General features: G+C 39.9%; 1 protein-coding gene across 1 annotated transcript in view; it reads left to right on the top strand.

Moving 5' to 3' along the window:
* Plac1 (placenta enriched 1) overlaps positions 1-6,525 on the top strand; it is a 30,902-nt gene extending 24,377 nt beyond the window's left edge. Inside the window, exon 2 of the mRNA XM_021660107.2 lies at positions 5,673-6,525. Within this exon, the coding sequence (XP_021515782.1) occupies positions 5,732-6,271 (540 nt within the window). The 5' untranslated portion in view covers positions 5,673-5,731 and the 3' untranslated portion in view covers positions 6,272-6,525. The remainder of the gene's footprint in view (positions 1-5,672) is intronic.
* The last annotated feature ends 6,399 nt before the right edge of the window (positions 6,526-12,924 follow it).

The raw sequence follows: 12,924 nt of genomic DNA on the forward strand, positions 1-12,924 counted from the left end.
CTCTCTCTCTCTCTCTCTCTCTCTCTCCTTGTTCTGTAGAAGATTCTTTATTCCAACTCTAATTCCTTTTTCTTCAAAGAAGTTGCAAAAGAATGAGCAAACTTTGTTGCAAATCAAATCTCTGACAGTTCTATTTCCCTGAGATAATTGCATGTTCTTTTGGAGTTTCCTTTTCCTCTCTGTTTCCCTTTGTTTTGACAACAAGAGTCTGGAAAAACAATATACAAATGATCACTTTGCTGTCACGAGTATACTGAATTTTAAAAATAAATTAACTGTCAAACCAGAAAGCTTTCAGGAGCTTATGGAATGAGTTCTTTCTCCAAACTCTTCCAAAAACAGATGTGGAAATGTTTAGCTAATTCCCCTCCCCATTCTCCATGCAGAATTCCTACATTTCTCTAACAACATCAAAAGAGATTGGCAGACAAAATTCCCACCTGCTTTCCAGGAGATCTGTGTTAGACTTCTCACTTTGCTCAGTAACACCACAAAACTGATTTGCACTTGAAGTTTTTTTGTGTGTGTGTCTTTTATAAAGCTTCCTAATCTAGGTATGGTGGCACATGCTTTGAATCTCAAATATTTGGGAAGCATAGAGAAGCCCATCTCTGATTCTGAGGCCAACATGGTCTACCTAGGAAATTTCAAACCAGCCAGACCTACATAGATGGTGCTATCTCAAAAACAAAAGCATCCTGAAATTTCAAAGTCTCTACATTTTGACCAATATAATACACCTAAAGTCTACCTCCAGGCTCTACATGCACACATAGAGCAACACAAACACATTATACCTGCAAATCCTACCAACAAACTTATTCTTCTCTACTCACAAAAACTCTGATCTCTTTAACCAATTCCTCACCTTTCCCACTCACGACAGGTTCTATTTTTAACTTTTAGAACAGTAATTCTTACCCTTCCTAATGCTGTGACCCTTTAATATCGTTCCTCATGTTGTGGTGACCCCCAACCATAAGATTTTGGTTGTTACTTCATAAGTGTGATTTTGCTACAGTTATGAACCATAATGTAAATATCTGATTTGCAGGATATTTTATATGTGACCCTTGTGAAAGGGTCCTTCAACCTCCTGCAAAGGTGACACAACCTACAGATTGAGAACCGCTGTTTTAGAAAACTATAAACTGATGGATATAGCACATAATTTGAGCCAACTATATTATAATATCACATTATTTCTCATAAATTATTACAAAAATGTGAATATGCCATTTTCATCCCATGGGCACATTCACAGATGTATAATATTTGGAGAAAAATACTGACCCTGTCCCAAATAAGTATGGACTTTCTTTGCCATTATTCCCTGAACAGTATAGCCTAACAACTATTTCCATAGCGCTTACATCAGACCAGCTATTATAAGCAATTTAGAAATAAGTTAAAGTGAAGAATGGGGATAGGTTGTGTGGTGTTTATACAAGAGAGTTGAGCATCTGTAGATCTGGAACCAAGCTTCTGGAACCAGCCCTCCATTGATAGTGAAGGGCAACGGCAACTGTTCTGTTATTTGAGTTGTTATTCACAACTTTAAATAGATCTGTGCTGAACTTCATAGGTAGTATTTTCAGCCATTCCCTGTAGAAATCTTGGCATGGTAGCACACATTTGGAGTTTCTCACTGCACCTGAAGGTTGCCATTTTGTCTAGTCTGGCTGTTCAGCTTCCTCCATGGATTCACTGGCTCTGCCTCTTGGTTATACATATTCCCCGCAGCCAAGCAGCTTTTTACCTACCTTCTGAAGATCTGATCCTCATGCTTGCAGAGCATCTTCCTAACCCTGATTTCCTGAATGTTTAATATAAAGGATTCACCAATGATTATTCCAAATCTGGGAGATCTTGGGTAGAGGAAAGGAAGGGAAGGAAAATTTTTATTGAAAGAACCAGTGGGAAATGTATATGTATAAACCATACTCAAGAAAACAGAAAGTTCCTTGTGCTCTGTAACTGCAAGAAAAATAAACATTTTGCATCCAGGTGTTAGAAGAGTTTGCCTGGCCAGTCTATAGCTTGATTCAGAACGGTATGTTCCATAGTTGAGCCCTGATTAATTAACCAATGAATCTCAGTTCACCACAGAGAAAAAATGCAATCAAGGTCAAATGGGGCTCCTGTAATACATACTCTAAAACCCATTTTCTAAGCCCATCTGCCAGAAGCTGAAAAGTAGCCACAAGGTGAGCACTTCTGTCTCTGTATTTCTCACCGCCTGGGTCCCCATCTGCCCCTCAGCACCGATGGTTTCTGGAGAGTTTAGCTGGAATTCTGTTCACATCCCACATCTCCTGGGCTGCTGTGTACAGTTGCAACTAGAACTGGAAAGGCACCTTCCGCAGTCTCCCACTTCCGTTCTTGGCCCTTCAGATGCCTTCAGCTCTCGTAACCCAAGTCTTCTCCGTCCCTCCTCTACATCCTGTGCTTCCAGCCCATCTCAGTTGGGTGTTAGGAAAACCCGCTCATGTGACAAATGCACACTGTGTGGTGAATGACTTATAACCATTCCCCAGCGCAAATGAGAGCAGCATAGATGCCCCTACACACCCTTCTCCCTGTCCCTGCAAAGAACAGGCAGCTGGGGCAAGGAGGCAGCTGTATTTTTGATGAGGTGTTTTCAGCAAAAAGGAACCAGTCTTAAAGTACAGCACTGAAGTTCTGGGCTCTGATTTAGCAAGCTCATTATCAAGTACATTCTGCTCTCCTCCTGATCTCTAGCTATGGCACCTCGAGCATGGTTTATACTGACTTTCATTAAAGTTTTTTTCTTTTTCTGAGTCCAGAGGTATGTTGTCATGTACATAAGCATCTTCATTTACTGCTTCTGTTACACGGCAATCTGTTGCTGGCTGTACGAAAACTGGAGGAAACGGGTTCTATCTTGTCTAAGTTTGGAGATTTGTATTAAGTGATTGCTGAAACAGTGGTGTCACCAAACCCTCTCTTTCAGACTGAATCAGAGCAGTAGAACTCGAAAAGTGGGTATGGAGCAAGAAGATAGTCTGAAATGATTGCCCAGGGACCAATTGGTTTGTTTCTTGGAGAATGTAGGCATTTGGTAACTTTATTTGGATTATTCATGAGAAAAGGGGAGGGGGTGGATTACACAAAGGATGCTTGGGAGGGAGAGGAAATGGATAGCTTAACTCCTGGGCCAGAAACAGCCTTCAACTGGAGGCTCAGTTTGGGGATTGAGAACAAAAATGGGATGAAAGAATTGTTTCCTTGGCCAATTCCAAAAACTACTTAATGAGAAGGGTTTTGTTCAGGACAGATGGCCCCAGGTGGTGAGATCATGTTAAAGAAAGTAATTAAAGGGAGAGGAGAAAGGAGAAAGAAAGGAAAGAAGAAATTGGAGAGAGAAAGCTATTCTAAAACATGGTTAGGACAGAGTAGTTTCTTTAGCCACAGACAAAGAGTTACAATGCTGGAGTGATTTTCTCTCTGTCTCTGCCTCCCTGTCTCTCTCTTTGTCTCTCTCTCTCTCTCTCTCTCTCTCTCTCTCTCTCTCTCTCTCTCTGTGTGTGTGTGTGTGTGTGTGTGTGTGTGTGTGTGTGTGTGTGCTGCATCTCTCTTCTCGCTTTGTGAGAAAAAAAAAATCAGCCAGGCCCAGGAGTGATGCTGCAGAAAAAAGAAGGAGTACAGATGAGTCTCTTTTGGCTTCTTTTTACACCGCCACTGGTACAGAGAGAGTGAACAGGGAGGAAAGATAGTGCGAGCAAGCTGTACTCATCAGAAACCAAGCATTCCACCCCAGGCCAGTTCATTCTAGTGGGTCTCTACACCGTACTTTCCATTCAAAAACTCCGCGAATCTTTCAAGAGCAAAGGCGAGAAAAGTTTCCTGTTTACAGATGGGAAAAGGGAATGTTTGGGGGGAGCTTTTTAGACTGATGCTGTGAACATAGTAGGCACTCAATAAATATTATTCAAAGAGTGAAATCATCTAATGGGAATAGTTAAGAGGGGGAAAAAAGTAATCCCTGCTCTTACACACATGCATTGCCTTCCAAGTTTTAGCCGTTTGATTTATGTGATTTTCCATGTTTAAAGTGAAAGCCGAATTTGACACTATTTGATGATGTCCTCCCTCCTTCCCTTGTTGCCTCCCTCTGCTGCCATGTTTTACACACTTATTCTTAGCTTTATTTTTTTTCCTCCCTGCCACTCTTTCAAAGGCAAAGGCAAAAAGAACCCAAAAGCTAGCAAGCACAAAAGAATCTAGGCAAAGGTTTTAGGAGCTAGTTGGTCAATCTATACACAAAGCATAAACAAAGCACTTCCTTTTTAAGATAGGACTTCTTTAAGTAGTTATATACAATGTGCATTTAAAATGTAAAATGAATACTAGTGCAATCAGGATTTTTTTTTATTTGTTTTGTTTTTATTTTTGTTTTTTGTTTTGGTTTTGAGACAAGGTCTTACTCTGCAGCCAAGGCTGGCCTATAACTCACTATGTTGCATAAGCTGGCCTTGAACTTGTAGCAGTCCTCCTATGTCTACCTCAGAAGCGTTGGGATTTCAGTGTAAGCCACTACACCAAGCTCAGAATGTTACCATTATTTGCTTTTGGTTTTATTTTTCTGTTTTGATGAAGTCTCACTATGTAGCTCTGGCTATTTTTTTGTTTGTTTGTTTGTTTTGTTTTTCGTTTTTTGTTTTCTCCTTTCATTCTTTCTTTCTGAAATATCTCTGATTTTCTTTCTTTTGGAAATTTCTCTGATTTATAACATGCCCTAGTGTATCAGATAATTTTTTTGGTTATCATGAGTTACAAGTTACTGATGGACTTCCTGACGAATTCATTTAGTTAAGCCATGTTGTTGTCAGGGGAAAATGCAATTTCTCCTTAGTGCTTTTTTTTTTTTAAACTTGCTATATTTCATTGTGAGAAAATGTGTACTTACCTTGTTCTATTTCATTGTGGGAGGTGAGTGTAAGAAGGGCAGAGGGCAAAGGACAACTTTCAGGGATCTTTCCTTCCATCATGTGAGTTCCAGGAATTGAACTCAGATAATCAGGCTTACCTAATGAAACAGTCATCAGACTTCTTTTTAGGTTTTAAAATTTAATTTTTCTGCTAAGAAAGCAGTTCATATGGAAGGACTCATTGGGATATATATATATATGTATTAGGATATATTAAAGCAGGCTAGGTTAATAGCTTGAATTAAACATGCCTTGATTTAGTGTTTAATGAGGAAACTGTTTTGTTTGGGTTTCATGCTGGCCTTACACAAAATGGGGTAACAATCCTAATTGGTGCAGATTCTCATTCTACACATGACACAGCAATGCATGTTTTATACCAAGACAGTATGAGAAAGCCACTTAAAGAAGCCTTGTGTCACCATTCCAGGCCCATGTCGCTCAGAGGAAGAGCACTTGCCTAGCATATGAGAGGGCCTGGATTTCATCCAAAGCACAACCAAATAGATAGATAGATAGATAGATAGATAGATAGATAGATAGATAGATAGATAGATAGATAAAATCCTTAGAAGCCATGCTGGTTATCTTTAACATGCAAGTTCCTGTAATGATGAAATTAACATTCACTTCTGCGTCACATGAAAAGTTCCCTCTTCTCATACTTGAACCTTTTTTAAGACATAAGGTAACATGCCTCTGTGTTTCTTTGTGCTCTAGAATTCCTTTCTGGACGCCTTCCTGCCTCCTGGGAGTTATTAACCCAACCTGCTTCAAGAATGAACCTCACCAAGATTCTCGGAGGAATGGTCTTCTTCACTTTCGTGCTTTCCAGCTATTCTGAGCAAAACCAAGTGAATGTCCTGTGCTCAACAGATTGGTTCATGGTCACCGTTCACCCCTTCTTGCTGAATAATGACGTCTATGTACACTTTCATGAGGTGCACTTGGGCCTGGGTTGTCCTCCCAACCACGTTCACCCACACTTCTACCAGTTCACCTACCGCGTTACCGAATGTGGCATCCGCATCAAGGCCGTCTCTCCAGATGTCGTCATCTACAGTTCTGAGATTCACTATGCGTCCAAAAGCTCGTCATCCAGATACGTGATCCCTGTGTCGTGTGCTGCTCCTCGACGGTCCCCTTGGCTCACTAAGCCCTACTCCGTGAAGTCAGATAGTGAGAACATGGCCAAGACCCAGAAGGATGCCGGGACCCAGAAGAATGGGACCAGCTACCCGATCTTCAGCTTGCCAGAGCCTAGCCAACAGTCCAACTCCAGCTGCCCATCTTATGCCTTCAAGCAAGAGAGCATGTAAAGCCCACATCATGGGGCAGAGTTTTGGAAGCCCATCTTGTGTAGTCATCTGACTTCACTAATATTTCTGGGAACTACTGTGTCCACTCAGATGATCTGAGGAAACCCATGTAGTGCCCAGATTTCAGGGCTTCTTGAAAATTCTGTTTCTAGAATTAGTATGTAGCATTTTCCATTGTCAGTCAAATAAGTGCCATTACAGCTCTATTAGGAGAAAATTATGAAGGGCCAATTCTTATATAGCTGATTTTAAGCCCCCCTCCCTTTTTTTTTTACTATTTTTGTATCTTTTAAAATTCTGATTGGCATAAATAGCTGATTGTAACTCTTTTTTGTTTTTTACCATTTTTGTATCTTTTAAAAAAATAATAAAATTCTGCTTGGCATTAAAGTATCAGTTGGATGGTTTTGCTTCATAAACATATATCTCGTTTTGTCTATGTACAAGGAGTTAGTTTAAGTGGTTTGCCACCATTGACTTCTGGGTTCTTCTCTCTAGGATGATTTCCCACCCCTTCAAGGTTCCTCTACAAAGCCTTTCCCAGGAGAATCTCTTCCTCTATATCCCCACTTCCCGTCTTCGTCTTCTGTTTATCACCAAGTCTCAGCTTAGCACTAAGTCTTCCTCGTTTGATCTCCGGCTATAACCCTTTTTATGGACAGAAAGGATAAGCCAGTTATCTTCAAGTCTCCAGTGATTCTGGGAAGCAGACAAGTCACGTTCCAATGCTCCCATGCTAGGTTCCCAAGGCTCAGCTGGACCGTAAGCTCTGAAGACTTTGATAAAAAGCGCTCTTGCCCCCAACATATAAACTGTCAGAAACGAGCCCCAAAGTGTGGCTGTCCATTAGCTTTCTCAAGGGCTTGGAGCAACAAGAGGAAGTGAATAACTCCACGACTATTTATTATGCAGTGAAACTACATGCAGACCTGGCTCTGGACCCCAAGGAATGGTAGTGAGAAGAAAAGGACTCAAAGAAATCGAGGTCACATAGCTAGTAAGCACATAAGTAAATAGAGATAAATTCAGATAGATAGTGAAACATGCTGTGAAGAACTTCAAACAAAATGACATGGGAAACTGGGGAGGGACCAGGCTTCTGTGGTCTTGCCATTTGAACTATGTCTTAGGCATGAAGATGGAGATAATCAGGAGAGAAAATATTCCAGATAGTAGAAACATCTCCTTTAACTCTTACTACCACCTTATAAAAGAAGTGCTCTTGTCACTTAGAATTAGAAAACTAAACTTTACAGAGGCAGTAGTAGTGCTACAAGTTGAGACTAATATGATCCACATAGTAACACTCTGTCTCAAAACACACACACAGGGGAAAAGGGAAATTGAGGCACGGGGATGATGAAGAAAGTAGCAGTTTGAGGCCATATACCTCAAAGTAAGAAGCAGACTCTTCAAAAATTATGTTGTATATCACAAACATAAAATTCTTATTTGTCAATAAAAAAATAGTTAAAAAAGAAAGCGATGCTTGGGATAGATGGCTCAGTGGTTAAAAACATTTACTGCTCTTCCGGAAGGACCCAAATTCAGTTTCCGGCACCCACATCAGACAACAACCATTCTATTGTTCTCCAGGAGACCCAAAGCCTCTGGCCTCTGTTGGCACCTGCACACACATGCCCCACCCATATGCACACATCTATACATAATTAGAAATAATACAAACAAATATTTAACTAAAAATAAGAGTGCAATGTTTTAGCACAATTTTCTCATTTATAAAGGTGAAGTGCTTTAGCAGATGAATAAATGTTTGAAAGACAACCATCAAAAAAACAAATTCAGCTACGGTAGTTAAAGAAACAGATTCAGCTTAGTATTTTTGCCCTTTTTGATAACTGACAGGTAACAATCCCTGGAAGCAGGGCATGAATGCAACAAATATCTATTACAATTATCCGATATGTCAGTCACTACATTAGCTCTTGGAAATTCAGTGGCTGACAAAACCGACACAGTCTGATGAGATCAAGCCCTGTAAAGACACCTATAGGGTTAGAGGCTGTAAAGGCTATTCAAGCCCATAGAATGCATTTGCACAAAGGTATGAAGACAAGAGTCGAGAAAATGCCAGTTGTCAATTCCAACACAGTGAATAGGGCAAAAGGGAAGATGATGGTGGGAAACTATGAAAAGGGTAAGAAAGACATCAAAGATGACAGGAATGACCACAGAATGATGTGTGAGAAGATTGGAAGGGAAGACAGATCAGTTCTAGTCACCAGGGCAAGAGATCAACCAAGATGGGTTAGGCCACAATTCATGAAATCGGGACAATTGAGGAGAATTTTATCCGAAAGTTAGTTTCATTCAGTTAAGATGAAGGACAAGGGTATTCTAGGCAAACAGAATGGCAAAAAGAAACATTCAAAGAGAACTGACTCTTCCTTTCCCAGCAGGTTATCAACTGCTAATAGCACCTCAGGTAGAGGTGGGACTTGGTGAGGCCCTCCCCACCCGTGTTGGAATTTTAGCTGGCTGGATCATGTGTGAGTCTTATGCATCCAGCCACAGCTGTTGTAAGTTATGTGAAACAGCTCCCGTGCTCCAGTGGATGGCCCTACCCATGCACATACTGGCATCACTAAATGGATTAAAAATAGAGACTATATGAAATTGGAAGTAAAAAATGATGAGGAAGTAGAGGAGACATTGGAAGGAGCCAGGAGGAGTAGATTTGATTAAGAAAAAAAAAAAACTTATTGTATAAATGCATGAAGTTCTCAAGCAATAAAAGAAAAACATGTGTACAAAGAAATGCTGATCAGTAATCACATTTTTACATAACTTGACATCCCAGTATAATTAAGCAATGTTTTTAATCAGTAATAGAAACTGAGATGAGGCTATCTTAACTGTTGAGTCATGTCTCCAGGCCTTAAACCCTGAATTTTTAGTTGAGTAATTTAATTACCTTATGATACACGACTCCAAAAGAATGTTTTTCTTCTTTATTGTGGTAATACTCAGTTAATTTTTAAGGTGACATGATTTATAAAACTCCGTAACATAGTGTTCAGCATGTTTGTAATAATAAGAAGAAATACTTTGTTGCCATCAAAGGAAATGAGCGTGTTCACCTTTCAATTTCTAGAAACGCCAAAAATGTCGGCATCATTTGTTAGGATAATTGCTTGTCAGATATTTAAAAATTAGAGCCGTAATGAGATGTTTCACCCATAAAAGGAGACTCAGTGTGATGTCCAATTGTTTGTTCTTTGGCTGAGGATGCAGCTCACTAAAGACCCTGGCTTCACTCTCCCCGCACTGTGAAAAATAATCTTTTCACAGTCCAAAAACAGTAAACCATATTTTTCGTTGTATAAAGTACACACATAAACTTATATGTGTGTGTGTATGCTAAGGACAAATATTAATTTTAATATATAAGCTCTTTTTATTACATTTTTATTTAGTGTGTGTGTGTATACATGCGTGCCACAGCACACATATGAAGGTCAGAAGGCAATGTTATGATGTCAATCTTTCCTTCTTTTTCTACCTGTGGATTCTGGAGATTATAATGAAGTCCTCGGGCTTGCTAGCAAGTGCCTTTACCCTCTGAACCATGTCATTGAACCTCTAGACTCATGGGTTACATTTTTGAGGTTTATATAAAAACTCCTGTTCCTCTCTCCCTCCACTAATAATCAAAGTCTGACCAAACATTAACTCAAACTGTTCTACTGGTCCACAATACACCCCCCTACACACATTTATTTAAATAGTATATTATCAAAAGAGGAATACTTATTATAAGATGAAAGTTAAATTTCACAAAATGCCTGTTGCTTTTAATTAGTGTTAATTTCTATGTGGGGAATGTCATACAATCTCTTGTGGACACTATCTTATAGTCATTTATTCCCAAAGAGAGATGGAGAGTAGAGAAAAAGAGTTTCAGTTCTGTTATTTTCTGTGACTTTCTCAACAAATCAGGTCAAATTTTAGCTTCTAAACTCACTTTGGCTATACTATTACAAAAAACTGTTGTATTAGTGAACCTATTGCTGAAAAAGAAGTTACCCCAGACAATAAACCCTTATTATCTCCCTGGTTGTGTGAGTCAGGCACCTGGGTAGGACTTAGCCAGGTACCTCAGCTCAGGGTTCCCAGAGGCAAGCTGTAGGAGGTATATGCGGCCATCTCAACCCTTCCCCAGAGCAGCAGACTCTGTCTCTGAGTTCACTGAAGTGTTTGCTGACAGGAGACCTTCAGCCCTGCCCTGATGCCCTATCCACAAACTGCCCACACATTCTCAGGTGTCCTCACCCAGCAGTTCGTGAAAAGAGAGAAGCGAAGGAAAGAGGAAGAGAAGGCAGAGGGCCGTGTTAGAATTCACTTTCTCATCTCAGAGCATCCCATCATTTCTGCCATATTCTATCTGAAGAGCCACTAGATCGGCAGTTCTCAGCCTGTGGGTAGTGACCCTCAAAAACCATGGGAAATCACGGATATTTACATTGCAATTCATAACAGTAGCAAAATTGCAGTTATGAAGTAGCAATAAAAATAACTTTATGGTTGGGGGGGGTCACCCTAACGTGAGGAACTGTAGTAAAGGGTTAAAGGGTCACAGCATCAGGAAGGTTGAGAACCAGTGCTGCAGACCCTATTCACACTCCGTGACTGGGGCTATAGAAGGTGGGGGCTACTGGGAGCCATCATACAGGCTGCTCCCATACCCTCAATCTGATTACTTGGGCAAAGTCCACAAATATAATGTTCTTCTATTGATTCTTGTATTTATGCAAACACAGAATTCTTCAATTTATTCACATAAATGCATATGTCAAGAAATTGACTGGGTGAAAAACACATGCTCTTTTGCTGCTGTATCTTTGCATTGGTTGGTTATGTTTTCCTTCTTCAGAGGGTAGGGAGGAATAATTCCTACAAGCCATAAAAGTCACAAGATTGACTGAGGATTGGTAAAAACATTCCCCAAGAAGCCTCTATTTACTTTTATAAAAAAACACTGAAAGCAAAAGAAAAAGTGTAAACTAGAAATCAAGCTATATAAAATGGCATTTGGATGGACACACTCAGTTGTTTCTAAGTTTACCCATATTAGTGATACATAAACTGAACAATCAGTCTTCTATGGACATAGGGCTGGGACTCAGTGGTAAAGTGTTTGCCCCGGAATCAATCTTTTGGACAACAATACACAGACCAGAAGCATCCTCTATATAATTCTCCTCAATCTAACAATCTCTTTTGGTTTTGGTTTTGGTTTTTTCAGTTTTTCGATTTTTGAGGATGGCTTTTTTTGTATAGCCATGGCTTTCCTGGAACTCACTCTGTAGACCAGGCTGGCCTCAAACTCACGGTGATCTGCTTGTCTCTGACTCCCCAAGGGCTGCAATTAAAGGCGAGTGGCCACCACTGCCTAACAATCTTCTAAGTTAATTCAAATTCAAGTGATCAGGTAAGGATCCACACACAGTCTTCCACTGCAGCTGCAGACTCCACACCCTTGACTTTAACCAGCAATCACTCATTGTTGTTCATCGTTCCTTAAACAGTGTAATATACAACCAACTGTTTACATCACGTTATGAATTATAAGGGAGTGAGATGGTTCAGCAGTAAAGGCACTTGCTGCATGACAATCTGAGTTCTAACCCCAGGGCTCATGTAGTAGAAGGCGAGAACCCACTCCATAAAGCTGGTCTAGATTTCCACACTAGTGACACGTGTTTGTATACAGCACACACTCATACATACATAAGTAAATAAACAGTTTTGGAAGAAAAATTATATATAAATGTTCAGGGACATATAGCTAAGTTATACATAAAAATCTATGCCATTTTATATAAGGGACTTGAATATCTAAAGTTTTTGCCATCAGCAAGGGGTGGAGTGCTAGAACTAATTCCCTATGGATATGAAAGGATTATCCTAACATGCTTGTGTATCTGTATATTCATTTGTGCATATTTACGCAAATATATGCTAAATATCTGTGTATTTTTCCACATACCCACATACTAAGGATTAGAGGCTGGGGGTGAGATGGGCTTTGCTTGTTGGTTTATATATGAGTGTAAAACCATGTTTCCCGTTGTTTCCTACTTCACCTTTTAGTTATGTTTTTACACAGTTCATACCCATCTACTCTGGCCATTCGTTGGGGAAGAGTGGGGGACTTTACCTGAAGACTGATGCATGAAACCAAAAAATGTCATGGCATCATTATACACTGGTAGCTGAGAAGGGCAATCACCACATGGGCTGGGCTTTCAGGAGAGCGGAGGTTACCAAAAGAGAAGTGACAGGCTTGCCCATTGCCTTGCATGCTGTCAGCGTTTATTCATAGCCTTTCTGTGACGGGCAAAGAGGAATAGCTTCGAGTGGTAGAAGCGAAAGCTAATTTGTTGGATGCAAAAGGTACATAAAAAGATTCCTTGACATAGAAATACAGCCATTTAGATGCACTGATGTCTTACAAGTTCCTGGGAGGTACGGTCAGTGCTGTTTTAACTTTGTCATACATATGGTATTAGTATAAATAATTCACTTTTCAAAGTAACTTTAACATTTTTTTAACTCTTAGTCAAATACTTATTTAAGTGTATCAATAACTCTTGGAAAAGTTGTGTTTTGAAGTGCATGCCTGTGAATCC

The sequence above is a fragment of the Meriones unguiculatus genome, chromosome X (assembly GCF_030254825.1).
Source record: "Meriones unguiculatus strain TT.TT164.6M chromosome X, Bangor_MerUng_6.1, whole genome shotgun sequence".
NCBI lineage: Eukaryota > Metazoa > Chordata > Mammalia > Rodentia > Muridae > Meriones > Meriones unguiculatus.